At 32.2% G+C, this 15,397-nt stretch overlaps 1 protein-coding gene across 1 annotated transcript; it reads right to left on the bottom strand.

Annotated features, from left to right (window-relative positions):
- Positions 1 to 9,104: 9,104 nt before the first annotated feature.
- Positions 9,105 to 12,097, bottom strand: LOC108729371 (odorant receptor 49a). The gene is made up of 5 exons (XM_018458440.1): positions 11,984 to 12,097; positions 10,621 to 11,229; positions 10,128 to 10,229; positions 9,897 to 10,049; positions 9,105 to 9,175 (listed from the first exon to the last, which is right to left on the bottom strand). The coding sequence occupies exons 1-5, from the start codon at positions 12,095 to 12,097 to the stop codon at positions 9,113 to 9,115; spliced, it is 1,041 nt and encodes a 346-aa protein (XP_018313942.1). The 3' UTR covers positions 9,105 to 9,112.
- Between the last annotated feature and the right edge of the window lie 3,300 nt (positions 12,098 to 15,397).

Below are 15,397 nucleotides of genomic sequence, written 5' to 3' on the forward strand. Positions count from 1 at the left end.
GAAGGAAATAGATACAGAAGACAGCATGCACGAGCTGAACCGTCAGGTGGCCGTATTAATTAAACAAATTTATTAACTCGATAGTTTTGTTTACAATTAGAGGCTCGTCGATGGTGTCATACTTCCGGGTCAACCTCAACAGTGGCGTGGGGTTGAAAATTGTCGATGGCTGACAAGCCCATCAGAGCGGTGAAATTTATTACCCGTCTACAATCCTGATGATAGCGATACCACCTTGCAATAATTAAACTGACATAAACTGACTCTAAAAGCCGTTATCGGAAACACGGTATGGCATTGGACGGGCCTGAATCAGTAACACACACATCGCTGCATTGATAGAAAAGTGACAAATAAAAATATGTGCACTTGTGAGATAATGAAAGAAAATCAAAGGTTGTTTTATTTTTTTTTTTTATTTCAGAGCGTATTCACGGATTAATATGATCAAAATTTTTTGAGTGGTTCCGAATAAGAAAACTTCTCTTCCGAAGTTAGTTTGTATACAAATTGTCAAAAGAAATCCAATCAGATTCTTACATGTTTTTTAACTGCAGAGTGCTATCTTTATATTTAAAATTTATATACATGATAGCATTTTAAGATTGATATTGCCGAGCACATTTTTTTATTTCTCATCGAAGATATAATAACGAGAAATGCATACGTGATAACACACTATACAAATAATAATAACTATTGTTTTCCTTGGTTTTGTCTCAGATAATTGCGGCGAGAGAAACTCACTCGCTGTGGAGGTCACATTTTTCGCAATATTTGCTCCTCATATCCCACAGAAGTTTCGACCGCAGGATTATCCGAAGAAAGAGAGCGCGTGACTCGAAAACGAGTGGATTGTTGAACAAGAAGTGTCTCGTGAAATTAAGAACTTGCAAAATGCGTAGAAAGAAGTTAGAAGGTATAAGTACTTTTCTTGTATAAGTTATATTCCCTATGCCAGATAGCAAGCTAACGCTATTTGTCATTTTGATGTCACAGTGACGTCACTTTAAAATTATTTTGACACCAAAATGACAATAAATAACGTCATAAATAAATCAGCTTGCTGTCATGTAATGATTTGATAAATACACAAAATTTTGTAGCGCGACTTTTTGTTATCATGTAGTATTTAAAATATAAATATAAGATAGAGAGTAAATAAGTTATAGAATTTATATATTCGTTATTTTAATTAAAACGTTGTTCCAATTTAGAATTTAAAAAATGTTCTACCGAAAAATTGCTAATTTTAAAATGTGCCGCCTCCAATGATTGCAAAAGTAAAGCCTCAGCTCAAGAGGGATCACACAACTGTCTACGAGCAGCCTGGAATCCCCGTAGAATAATGATTGACGATTCGCCGGAGGGAGAATTCGATCATCGCCACTCTGCCATCACGATGAAGCGATTCAAGTCCCTCATCTCGACCAACCGATTCTCAGAACATCTTGAGTTTTAAATCCTCGGATTATCGTTCATCGAAAAGATACTCGAACTCAATTGATCGATATTGAGTCGCCGCGAACGAATGTGAGCCGTTTTTTCGTGCGACAGTATAGCCCGGCGTCGATTTTATTCCCGGTTTGAGATTCTACGCTGCAGTTTCGTTGTTCTCTCCCGGTCTTGTCCTTCCGTACGATAGTATTAATCGGGAATTCTCCGCCCGGCGTTTCACCTGCTCGTAAAATCGCGGAATACGTACGTCATCTTACAGTGAAAGACATCTGTTATTCATCGGACATTTGTGCCGAATGTAAAATCGAAAGGAAGATGCAATTCTTTTCGCGATTGTTCGGGGATCGTTTTATTTCTAGATCTTCTTATGTATTTTTCCTCATGAAAACTGAAAATTATTGTAATAATGACGCTATATTTAAGAAAAAATTGGTGTAATAAAATAAAGAAAAAAGAATAAAATTCTTGTTCACATCGTTACGAAATTGCTTTCAGTTGAATTATTTAAAAACTAATTCAGAATTATTGAGAGTGTTCAGAGTTGTTGATCCAAAATAATATAAGACTTGTTCTTTTTAGTTGAATTTCTTGCACGGTTCATCTTTTTTCTTTTTCTCTCTAACATGGAGAGAAAAGGAAGAAAGATAAACCGTGCAAGAACTTTAGCTAAGAGAACAGACCTATAATCACAAATCATTCAAATAATATAATATATATATATATAACTCAGGTATGTGTGTATTAAAAATTCAACATAAAAGTTTTAATAAGGACCGGTTTTAATACAAGTATATAAAATGTTTTTTATTGCATGTTTCAATTTTTTAATCAGTTCTTGTGGATAGAGTTATAATAAAGTCATTCCATTCAAAGATTCTATAAGAAGTATTTCCGATTTTGGATTCCAACCAGGAAAATCGAGGAATTATAATTTTCATTTCGTTACAAGAATACGGTCGTCCGCAAGAGTTTCGACTGGCGCGGAGAAATTTTAGTAAATTTAGTTTTTAATTAGCTCCACAAGGTCGGCACGCTTCGGGAATTTCTTATTAGATCTACTTAGAGAGCTCCGAGTAATTATCCTCAATGGTGGCTAAAACGTGATTACGTGTGCTTTCACGACGACGAATGTTTTTTGTGCTAGTAAAAGGCGTCTGGGGAATCCCGACTTTGCAGGAGAAGACAATTTCGCGCACCAGTTGCGCAATATTAACAACAATTGTCGCTACTCACTGATAAGATATATAGTAATGTCATTTATAGAATTGGAATTATAAATAATTTTGATAAGAGAGAGTTAAATACCAAAATTTAAAAAAAGGCGGGAACGCAATAACTCTGTAAAAGTAGATGATATTAATGATCGATAGGAATTAATTTTGTTTAAAACATGCATTCTATTGTTAAAAAATCAATTGACTTTAAAATTTCTTTCTTGAAGCTTTTTATAATATATTTTTCAAAGTTCACAGGAAATTAAAGATTTTAAATTTAATCAAAATTAAAAAATAAAAAACCATCCTTTTTTCATACTACTTTATATTCTGTATTTAATTAAATTGTTCATATTCGTATAAGACAGCAAGAAATAAACAAAGGAATAAATTGGAATGATAAAACAGGTGAAAATGAAATGAAGGAAATGTACTTAATGCAAAATTAGAGCTAATATAGCTTATAAAGTAATGTAATTTTTGGTCGCCACATTGACATTTTTGTTGCATTCAAGCTCTTTATGAATATCCTTAATGCATTAATATGTCACGTTGAGCAGAGATATTAAAACTCTACGTCAAGCATCTAAATCAATATTGCTTCCTTGCCTTTTTTTTCAGTGCGCATACAATGTCATACTTAAAAAGCCAACTAATGGGTCAATTCTAAGCAGAATCGTAAGACTCGTAATGTGTTCTCGTAAAACTTGTACGAACTTATGACTAGTATTCTAATTTTATACGAATGTATCGTAAGACGTACGATTATTCGTAAATATTTACGATTTCTTGTAAGTTTTATGACTAGTAAGAAGCTGTCTGCAAAAATATTGTATAAAGGTATAAGCACTTAAAAATTCTTACAAATCTTACAGGAATATGTTACGAGCCTTACGATTCTGTTTAGAATCTAGACATAAGATTAATAACGTTAAGAATTTCTATTATGTCTTTTTTTCTTTCTCCCTTTCTTAATTCTTCCTACTTCCCTCTGTATTTCTTTCTCGACCATAAATACTGCCAGTGACGTCTGTCAGAGATCGAAATGTAGTACATGATGACGCATTCGTGTACGTAACGTATAACTGACAATGGAATTCATTCACGTCACGTCGCACCCACCAACATTTTTAATTTAAGTTCTACGCAAGAACCAAATGGGGAGAAAAAGAATTTTTTTCTGTCCGTCGCGCGAGTCGTGGCCGGATTCTGAATAAGCCGTAAACGCGGAGTCCGGCACGAAGGCAACAATAAGGGAATAGAAGGGGAACGGAAGAGGGTTGGAGCACCCCGTAAGATTGTCCGATGCATAAGTTGCAGCGTGAAGCTACGATTAAATCGTCTCGCTGCCCGCAATAATAATAATTATGCTCTTGGCGGGGCACGTTCTCGCGATAAAAAAGGATCGTTAACGAGCGGTGACCTCGACTTTATTAGTTTATCGTTCGTCCTCGCTGTTATACCGCTATTCATGTACATACGTGCGCAAGGGTAGACCGCCGTGCGCGAATCGTGCTTTCCGAAAGATCGAAAAGCACGCGGAACATATATTATGATGGTAACTGCAAGTAATGCTCAATGAAGACGGATATGGTGATATTGGCTTCCACGTTATGATATCACAGCGCGTACATGCTCTTAAGTCTATACATTCGTTCCTATTAACCCTCTGAAGCTGACGAGGGGTCTATTGGACTCATTCAGTTATACTTTATCAAAAATGTCAAACAATTACTTATTATCGCTGCGCCGTGCCAGCCGTTAAAGGTTATTCAATTATTATGTTTGTAATATTTACTAAATATTTAGACAATAAAAGTATAGAAGTAAAATTTTTTTGTTATATTAATCGAATGTTTGATTAAAAATATTTCATTCAATATTTAGTTGTTAGTATTACCAGACTCTTTTTTCAGTGTACTGAAAACAAATTTAATAATAATAATGAAGCTTAGATTACTAAATTTGCTTTGATGAAGTAGTTTCAATTCAATGTTTATATAAGTTAATATAATAAAAAAATTTGGTAGCTTTTATTAAATAGTTTAACCACGATTTGGAAATTGGTAACAAAGATGGCAACAATTTGGCAATAATTTCAAATTACATTCAAGCCGATATATTCATAGTCAGTTCTCTCTTATTATGTTTAAGAGACTTAAGTACAGTCTCGAGATATCATGAACCAATCACAAGCCGGTATTTATAGTTGAATCTTATATTTAAGATCATCTTAAGTATAATCTTAAGATGTCATGAATCAATCAAAGAGCCGTATTAGCATCTTAAGACCTTAAGACGATCTTAAAATAAGAACAGACTATGAATATCGCCTATAGAGCCGTATTAGCATCTTAAGGCATTACTTAAGACAGTCTTAAAATAAGAACGGACTATGAATATTGGCATCAGAAAAAAGACATAGTGACAGGCAACTATATAGATAACAACTATATACAAGTTTCATACAATAAAGGTATATACATATTTATTTTGAAGGAAGAAACGCGCTCACCGAATCTAATTTTACGCTTAATTATCGATGCAATGCACGTTTCTCTTTTAATCACCGCTATACATTTTTACACGCAAATCTCCTTTACGATAAATATTCGTACTGACGCAGAATGCACCGGCGCGAATATTCGGACGCGTGCGACCTGCCGCGTTGAAAGCCGCGTTACGTTTTAATTTACGTCATATACTCGCTCGTCCGCTACATGATACAATCGTGGGGTGCGGAGAGGTGTAATCCTTTAAATATTTTATATTGGCTAAAACATTAATTTCAAGCCGGCGCGACCGTTCATAACGCGCGTGAAAGCTAATTAAATTCCGTGCCGTGCCTGAATATTTTCAACGGAATTCGTTCTATTTGTTAAAACTGTTATGAAACACAGGGCGTTTTACTGCCGAATTAATCTCTTTAAAATAGAAGCGAAATGACCGTCTTTGATAATGGAATTGTTCCTACAAGAATATTTACGAGGCAAGAGACAAATTATCGTTCCATATATTTATTTAAAACAAAGTAGATAATAATCATATTATAATAACTAAACAGTTGTCTCGCGATTTCTCACTTATCCTCAATAATCTTAGTTAAGAAATGATAAAAAAAACATGCACTAATAAACTAACGTTAGCTCCTAGCAGCTCGCTAATTAATGTAATTGATTGGCCATTATCTTTATTCATCAATTAGAACGAAATGCTCAACATGCATCCTCTGCGGCAAATTGCATCGCTTTGCGCGCCGTATAGAACGTGCACATTGTGTACACCGATGATCAAAAACACGTGCCGAGTTCTAGCCGTCTCGATTTGACGAATCAGAAACGGCCCAAACAATAATGATACCATAATTACCTCGCGATACGTGTCGGTTGCATTGTAGCATCTCTCGCGATTGAATCGCACGCGCAATTTGCGGAAAGGAGGGGAGGGAAACGATTTCTCGCGTACTCCCTTTCGTTTATCTCTCCTGGAGCCCTTTTCCTTTTTTTCTCCTCCCGCGATTACGGGATAGGCGACAAGTTCTGTCGCTTCCCCGGGATATTCGTCGAACGTACGAAAGCTCCTTCGAGCGCGTCGCGGCGCCAACTGGAGAATTTTCGCGAGTTCACGAGTCGGGGACGCGGCTACGACCAGCCGACGCATGCGTCGCACTTCGGCTGCGGAGGTTCGCAAGAAATACGACATGAAAGAAAAGAAAGAAGGAAGCAAGGATAATACACCTGGTGATATTAAGGTTCTCGTGGAAACGCTTCGCGTCGAGCACAGAAGTGCTTCGGAGGACCGTAAGGTCGGATGAACACCGAATGAAGGTAAAGTATCAGATATACGTATTCCCTCTCGTCGAGATGCGAAAACGCAAGGGTGGTTAAATCGGTGCGAATTATCTCAATGATGACAAACGGCTGACGGCGAGGCGGAATTAACGAGATGACGGTACGAAGTGTTGGTAACGAGATGACGTTAATCGAGGCGAACCGCCAGTTGTATAAATATACTAAACCTTAATCTAATCGTGTTGTCCGCACTTGCTCGTCCGCGATGAGAGCTCTTTATCTGATATTCATACGCTCGGAGCCACCGCTTGGCCTGGGAAGCACTCGAGAATGCCTCACATCACGAAGCATGGTGGATAAACTCACGAAATAGTATGTGAGACTATAATTAGATCTCTCCTAAACAGAGTTTGTTATGCAGAATGCATTGCGACATCATAGTTGATGTCGGTCCGCGCGATTATATTCTAAGTGATCAATCTGTAGTTTAAATACACAATAAAAATACTTCGTATTTGTGTCGATATTTATTAAAATTTTTGTGTTGAATTTTTATTATATCTGAATGTTAATTCAGAGAGACGATTAAAGGCCGTTTCTATTTTTTTTTTAGACGCTCCGTATATAAAAGTAGAAAAGTGATAGCGAATTCGATTGGACGCTCTAATGTGCACTGATGTACATTAAAGTCGTTATACATTGATTTAATTTGAGTGTAAAAGTGAAATATAAATATTTTGAATGTTTAAAAATATGTATTTTTGCTCAATACAATAAAGAGCGTTGAAAATTTTGCGGTTTAATCCATTTATTTATATTAAACACACATTTTTACGTCAATCTGTGTACAACGGCTTTAATTCCAGTGCACACTGAGTACATTCAATCGAATCGCTATAAAATAATCGAAAATTGAATATTGTATAAGATATCCTATTTGTTTCGAAATAAGATATACAGAAATTTTATAAGTTACGCTCCAAGGTATATTTCAAACATCTCAAGCATTTTTCTCATCCTCCACGTAAAATGTAAACAATAATTTATCTTTGAAATTAATATGTCAAAAATTACGTATTCTCTGTGTGTAAAACTCATTTTACTTAAAAATCTCGAAACTTCATCGATCTATGTCATTTCGCACGCAGGACGTTCGATAAAAACTTTAAGCGTCGTATGGACTTTAAAAATCGATTCGATGCCCTTGCAATCTACTTTAATCGCGCGACACACGGGAATAACTTTTACAATGAGAGATGAGAGGAGAGAGACGAAATGATGTTCATCTAGGCTACCTGGACGGCTAGACGCCGTTACTATCGGTGCGCGAAAGATTGAGATTTATGGCTCGTAACCATCTTCGCTCAACGACGCAGACTATGAAGAAGAAGACGCCGTCTTGAATCGACACGGTAAATTGCGTACTGGCGACTTCCACGAGCGGATCCTTCGATGATCCACTGTCGAACTTTCCGCGTTCCGAATCGCCTTCTACAAAAGGATCAGTAACCCTTGATAGCTTGATCAACTAATCCCAGGTTTCTAACTCGGAATATTAGGTAACTAATTCCAGCCGTTTCGCGTCCCTTTCTAAGTCGTGGCTCTAACTATGATATAGATGGAGAAAGTTGGAAATAAGATGATAAAGAGGAGGGGAGATAGTGGCGCGTTTATATTTCTGGCATCCCTAGACAATCCATTTGTAAACTCTCGAGATGTTCGTGATCATAGTTCACTCATGTTATCTCTTCAAATTTTTCTACCATTTTTTTTTATGCATATTTAACAGAGATTTAAAAGTTGTTTGGAAAATGTGCTAGTAAATAGAAATGTTGTTTCTTAGTTGAAAAATCTAAGTTTATATATTTATATTGATTTTCGATTTTTCGAATTTTCATTAATTTCTTGTATTTCATAAATCTTAGATTTATTCGAACTCAAAAGACATGTAACATTTAATCATAATATGTAGAAATAGGTTAAGAAAAAATTTGATGATAATACAATTAAAATACTAAATTTGATAATAATGATGATAATACAATTAAAATATTAAAAATAAATGTTAAGTATTTTAACTTGCACGTGTCACATTTATCAAAAATTTATCAAAATTATCACATGTTATAATAGATGTAACAAAAATCTTTGTATATTTCGCACGAAAAGATTTTCGAGCTCATCGAGGATGACGCATTATAGGGCTACTTTAGCCAAAATGGGGTGAATTATGTGCACTCGATCCACGGGGAGTAGGATTTAAGAACCCGCGTGTCTCGGTATGGGGTCAATGATATTGACATACCCTTATGTGAGTTTCCTTTTACATCTTACTAGGTTAGTGCGACTTCAAAATTTTATTAAACGCATGAAGAATTGAGAATTTCTCAACTTTCTATGAGTTTACCCGATAAATTCTATAAATTATGTCATACACCAATTGTCATTTGAGAAAAGTGAAGATGAAATGAATAATTAATGGAATCATAATATTGCTATTGTTTAACAATACATAGATTAAACATTAATATAATAACAATATAAGTGTTAATAAATTACATTAATTGTATCTTCTTAATTATATTCTCTTAATAACGTAATCATTTTACGAATTTGCTATCATTTACAAAACATACATAGCGTCCATCTCTATCCGTCTTTATCACCAATAGATTGCAACAGGAAGAAATAGGACATTGTAGCATTCACGAACTATCAAGGAAAACAAAACAATTAGAATTAGTTTAGTATGCAAAAGGTATGTGAATGTAAATACATAGCAGTTAATATACAGCCTTTTCTAAACTTTAAAAAAAATAAAATCAACAAAAATTTAAAGAAATCAACTTTACGAATAAAATAATCTTCAAATTTTGACATTATTAGAACCAAAATTAAAATCTATTAATTCTTTTTTTATTTCATTTTGGATTAATTCTATAACACATAGGTTCCATTTTTAAATAATTTTAATTTTTTTTCTTAAAAGTATCAAATTTAAATTTTTTGTGTTTTTATTATCTCAAGTCTTAAATCTTCTATTTTCGTACAAATGGAATATGTATAATAATTTTTAAAACTATTAGCAACGCTCGTAATATTGTAAAACAAAGTTTCGTTAATACAAAATCCTATCTATAATGAGCAATAATAGATCGTAAATAATATGTGATTAATTTATTAACCTAACATACAATAAAAAAACGTTTTATAGGCTTTTATATTAACAAAAAAAAAACTTTGTATTATTTTTAAAAGAGTCCCGGGAAAAAATGTTTCATAATTATATAAAATTATATATAATTATATAGAAAAAATATGTCCATATGTATAACATTTTTTCCCGGGATGGCAGTGAATAAAGTTGAAAGTGATTTGAAAGTCATCAGCTTTTACTGAGATAAACTCGGTCAATTATAATTTAAATACTTACATTGGTGAAAATGGTGATATTGACTGGAGAGTAAACTGCGTTTATAGTCATTGGCTTTTGCATCATAATCAGAATAACATTTGTTCTCACGTGATGATCGAGACTTGAATTAAACCATTCGCCAAAATAGATTCCATTACGAAAGTCTTCACTCTAAACGTACATATCCTAATTAATTAATTTTGAATCACAATAATTGATTTAATTCATCACAAGATCATTGAAACTTACTGCATTTATGAGAACAGTGCCATACCATGCGTACGTAAACGTTTGCACAAATTTTATTACTGCGTATGTCAGAAACATGGATACGCCTTTAAAGTCCGATAACTATTGCAAATGTTTAACGATTAATATTACAATAATGAATATTTGCGTAATGCGATATAATTATTTAATGGAGTGAAAAACTTGCAAGTGCAGCATAATCTTCGTTTCTAGAAATGATGCTAAAGTTATTAAAAAGCATTTTATTTTACTTTAATTATAGGATTTATAAGAAAACTATAACATTCCTTTATCAAATATTTTCCAAAATAAATTCTCTAAAATAAAATTGAAAGCTGTTTAATTTTATTCTGACGTTATATGAGCGTGACATGATGACACTAATTGTACGGCCGCGTAATAATATTTATTATCTTACGACTAATTACGACCGCGCATAGCATAGTGGATTACAAAATTAAATATCGATTTTTACGTTAATGTATTCACATACTGGCATTGCGTCGTACATCAACCCGCAAAGAAGTATGGCGTTGGTGACAATGTGCCAAAAGACAATGGGTCCATAGACATGCTCTAGCGTGTCGCGACATCGCAATAACCTTTGATGTTTCGCCACACACATCCTCAGCAAATCTAAGAACTTCTCGGTAGGTAGAGGATTTGTGAGCCTGAAGTTCATGGCGCGCATTGTCGAGGTAAACTGATAGACATAGAAGCCAAAGAAGCTGTCAACGCTGCACGCCATCAGGCCGCTGAGTCCCGTTAGAGTCGTCTCGAAAAGCAGATGTAGATGATACAAAAAGTTGTCAGGAACGGTCCAGAAATGTCCGTATCCCCTACTGATTGGTAGAGTGTAGTTCGTAGATAAATGGAAGTGGAGGAAACCGCGGATTATGAAAAGATACGAGGGCGCAAAATATAATAAGATCAATGTAGTTGCAAGAGCGAAATATCCATACGTCAGAATGTACATCGTATGTAGAGACGAAAATATTATTGTCCGGATTTTATCATTCTGCATAAGTTCCTCCTCGAAAAGATCATTCAGTATTCGATGGTAATTTATGAGAGAGCCGCGATTTATCGTGAAGCTTACCACCTTAAAGAAGATAAGAAGAAATGTATATTTTTTCCTTCGCGCAAAACAGAGAAATTGCGTACAGATTGACGTAACACGTTTAATACTACGATTTTAAATTTGTAACAGTCGAATTTCAATATATATGATTTTACTGTAAAAAATATTTATTAATCTTCTTTTTTGTACTGAAGATGACCCAAAAACTGGATCGAAAGGTCTAATTTATTTATACTTCTTTTATTAATATATATTTTACGCGTGAATATCCTGTGTCGGTTCACATTGACTCATTGTGAGTTTCTGATTTAAAATATTAAGGTTAGAGTTATCAAAAAATCAATAGTTTACGAGATATTTTATACTTTATTATTCTGGCACATTTTAACATAAACTATAAAATATGTATATATTTTGAAACCTATTCATTTTTATTATAACTTTACCTAGGTTTAATACTTTTGCATAATTAAACAAATGATATATTATACTTTAAAAATCATATAATTCTATTTTAAAAATGGTGATGCTCTTTATACGACCTTGAAAAATAAATTTCTTTCCGAAATTTGATTTTTTAATTATTTGTCCTCCTTTAAAAGATGCAACTTTCATCTATCGTATTTTTTATTAAGATGCTTTCTTTTCAAGGTATTCAGGTGTCTCGAGTTAAATGTGTACCGTATTATTGTAGTTACATGTATATTTGTACATATATTAATGTATTAATGTGTATTATATATATATATATATGCATGTTTCTTCTAGATTGTACCTTGAGAATAGCGCTAAGTCCAGTTATTGCAAAGCCTATGTTTTTCATCATATTCCCCAAATTATGTCTATGGATGTAGCTCGTATGCAAGGTTATCATTGTCATTATGATCATTGTCAAAAGCACACAAATTGAGTAATAATGCATGGATTTGTCTGATTTCGTGGGCATGTACCAACAGCCACAGATGGTGAGCAGAATTCGAGTGAAACGTTGGTACGTGCGGTACGTTTGCAACCGTTTATCAATCATCTTCATACCTGCATCGAATATATAATTCAAAGAAATGTCGGAAAGACTTTTAAACTAGAAAAATTCAGTTTTCTAAATGCCAAAGAAATTTAAATTTTTCTAATTGATTTAAAAATTCGTAGAAGGGAGATTGAAATTTTCTTAATAAAAGGAAATATCTTTGATTTTATATATGTTCCCAATAATGTATCTTCTTTACAACATTGAATTTTCTTGTAACTTCAACGATGATAACAATAATAATAATCACAATTAAATAATATTCAAAATATAATTGTTAATCGGTCCAATAATGTTAATGTTTTTAACGTATTATACGTAATATCTATCGAAACCTCTGAAAAATTAATCTTATGGCCAATTTAAAATGAGCTTAGTTGAAATGAACTATAATCCAAGAGAGTTTAGTCGAAGTGAACTGTAATTCAGGTTTGCTATCGACTATCCATAGACATATAAGAAAAATTGCACTTCAAAGAAAATGGCAAGACGTATTGCAAGATCGTGGATTGCATTGCGAATTGCATCAGAATAGCATTATTTTTTATCGTTTAATTTATTGAAAGTAAACAGACTTATGATTCTCTTTTCTTGTACTACATACGCGATGAAAAAATACTATGTTATCGATCGTAATATTGTCGATATATTGTTGTTAGCTGTTGTTTGCTATTATCTAGATAAAATTATCTAGATGATCATATAGATGAAGAAATAGCTTCATCTTTGCTTTACCTAGATTATTAGAATATGTATCCATGTAGGAATTATTTATCAGACTTTTGTTTTAAAAAACTTTTGTTTTAAAAAGTGAAGATTTAAAAATAAAAATATGAATATATATTTTTTATATTCTAAAGTTATATCCTAAATTGTACTTAATAGTTAATATTTAAAAGTAATATTATCTTAAAATTATGTAGATAAAAGGACTTATAATTTCATCCTTTATCTAGATAAATTAAAGCAAAATTATCTTTATCTTATCTAAGATAATTTTTAATTATCTAAGCGCAACACTGATTGTTAGCTGTGCAGGAGCGAATAGGTATAATTGATACTTACAATTAGCGATCTAGTAGCGTGAAGGTATATAAGCAGACGTCTAAACAAAAAGCGTCCATTTCAGTTATCTGTGCTCAACATTTATCTTGCTCGTATATGTATAATATGTCTATATATATAATATATATATATTTATATATATGTATATACTATAATATTGATATGTTTTTCTTTTAAATTTTATTAAATCAAGCAGTTTAAGAATCTTATTAAACATATATGCAGAATTAATCGCTGCTGTTCCACAATTTTTCTTAACTTGTCTGCTAACTTATAAAAAATTAACGATTCTTTTTATTTATGAGATAAAGAAGGCTTCATGTCGATTGAAAGAATGTTGTTAGCTATCAGTATTGATGCTTATAAGGGAGTTGCAGGTATATAGATATTGCACGAATTTTGAAAAGTTTAATATTAAAATATAAAGTTTGATGTTGTAAAAATAATATGTAATATTCAGGTGCAAAAGGGTTGGAATTACAACCTTGGGAAAATTTATCTTAGAAAAACCTTTAAAAAAAACTTACGGTAAAGAAAACAGAAGCGAAAATCTAAGAAATATAAAAGATATAAATTTGGACACTTTAAACTTTTGTTTAAAGTAATAGCAAATTTAAACAAATTCATGATTTTATAATTATTATTTTAAAGTAAACCTTTAAAATTGTTGATATTTGTTCTTTATAATTTTTAAGTTTTTTTTTAAATAATAATTGTAGAATCGTTAATTTGTTTAAATTTCAAGGCAAACCCCTTTTATTTATAAGGAAGCTTGCCGTCAAAAAATTATTTCATGAAAACATAAATTAAAAAATTTTATATCGTTATACCTCTTATTCTATCGATTTTACTTACGAGAAAATGCAGCACCGCCGTGTCCATCTAGTAGCGGCATCGTACTGTTCGTGGATAAATTTTATGTTATCGTTATAGGCAGAAAAGTGTAACAATTATTACCGAAAAATAGTAATGAAAAACGATAACGATGTTACAAGTAACGCGATATTTCCCTGTATTATTACATTAATGTGTTATAATTAATGTGTTTTATTGTATATACATATAAATTACTTTTCTGATCTTGTCCTTTATCTAATGATATGCAAGTTCTTTCTAGGTCGTACCTTGCACAGCGTCAAATCCAGTTATTAATTGCTTCGCTTAAGCTTCTCATTATATATTCTCCAATTTAAATAATTAAAGATATGGCTTATATACAAGCTTATCATGAGTACATGATCGTCAAGGCACACAAACTGATCAGTAGTACATGAATGTGCCGCGTTTTGTAGACATGTACCAACGGTTAATGAGCAAAGTTCAAAGGACATGCTGATATACCTACGTGTGGTATGCATGCTTGCAACCTTTTATCAATTATCGTGATACCTACTTCAAATATATTTAAAGAAATTGAAAAGACTTCGAACTGAAAAAATTCAATTATTTAAATATCAAAGAAATTTAAATTTTTATTCTTAATTTAAAATTCCCAACGCAAAGAAATTAAAATTTCTTTAGTGAAATGAAATACCTCTGATTTTCTATTTTCTCCAGGGTTGGTAAAAATTTTAACGTGTATTAAACTGTTTAAAACATGCTTAATCGGTATTTTAACATGTTTTAAACATGTTTTTTTTATAATACTTTAAAACGTATATTAAGTATTAAAAATATGTTTTATCTATAAAAAACACAATGTGTTTGTTCTTTAAAAAAAAGAACATTATCTTTCGCCAATTTTGATCTTCTCAACATTATTTATACCTTCTTTACAAACTAAAGATTCCTGCAATTTTAACAATAATAATAATAATTACAATTAAAAAATATTTAAAATTCAATGATATTTAAAGTATAATTGATTAGTCCAATAATATTAACGTTTTAAAACTGTGTTTATATTAAATTTTTCAATTTTATATTAACAATAAGTCACATTATGATTTTTATCATAACGAAAATTTAGAATAATATATTTCAAGCATCTGTAAAAAAATGTTAAAGGAGGATAGATAAAATTACGGATTTTGATCTAAACGATAGATTTGACTTTTCTTATGCACGTTTTCTTTAATTTTTTTATGTGCTAGAACT

The sequence above is a fragment of the Mycetomoellerius zeteki genome, unplaced genomic scaffold, assembly GCF_001594055.1.
Source record: "Mycetomoellerius zeteki isolate Tzet28-1 unplaced genomic scaffold, Tzet1.0 scaffold73, whole genome shotgun sequence".
Classification (NCBI taxonomy): Eukaryota; Metazoa; Arthropoda; class Insecta; order Hymenoptera; family Formicidae; genus Mycetomoellerius; species Mycetomoellerius zeteki.

Bases quoted from the DNA above. Each gene is read 5' to 3' on its own strand.
- LOC108729371 (XM_018458440.1), bottom strand. From the start codon at position 12,097: ATGATCATAATGACAATGATAACCTTGCATACGAGCTACATCCATAGA. The intron at 11,230-11,983 runs GTACAATCTAGA...ATCTTCTTTAAG, and splicing joins GACTTAGCGCTATTCTCAAG to GTGGTAAGCTTCACGATAAA. The intron at 9,176-9,896 runs GTAAGTATTTAA...TTTCCTTGATAG, and splicing joins ATATCACCATTTTCACCAAT to TTCGTGAATGCTACAATGTC.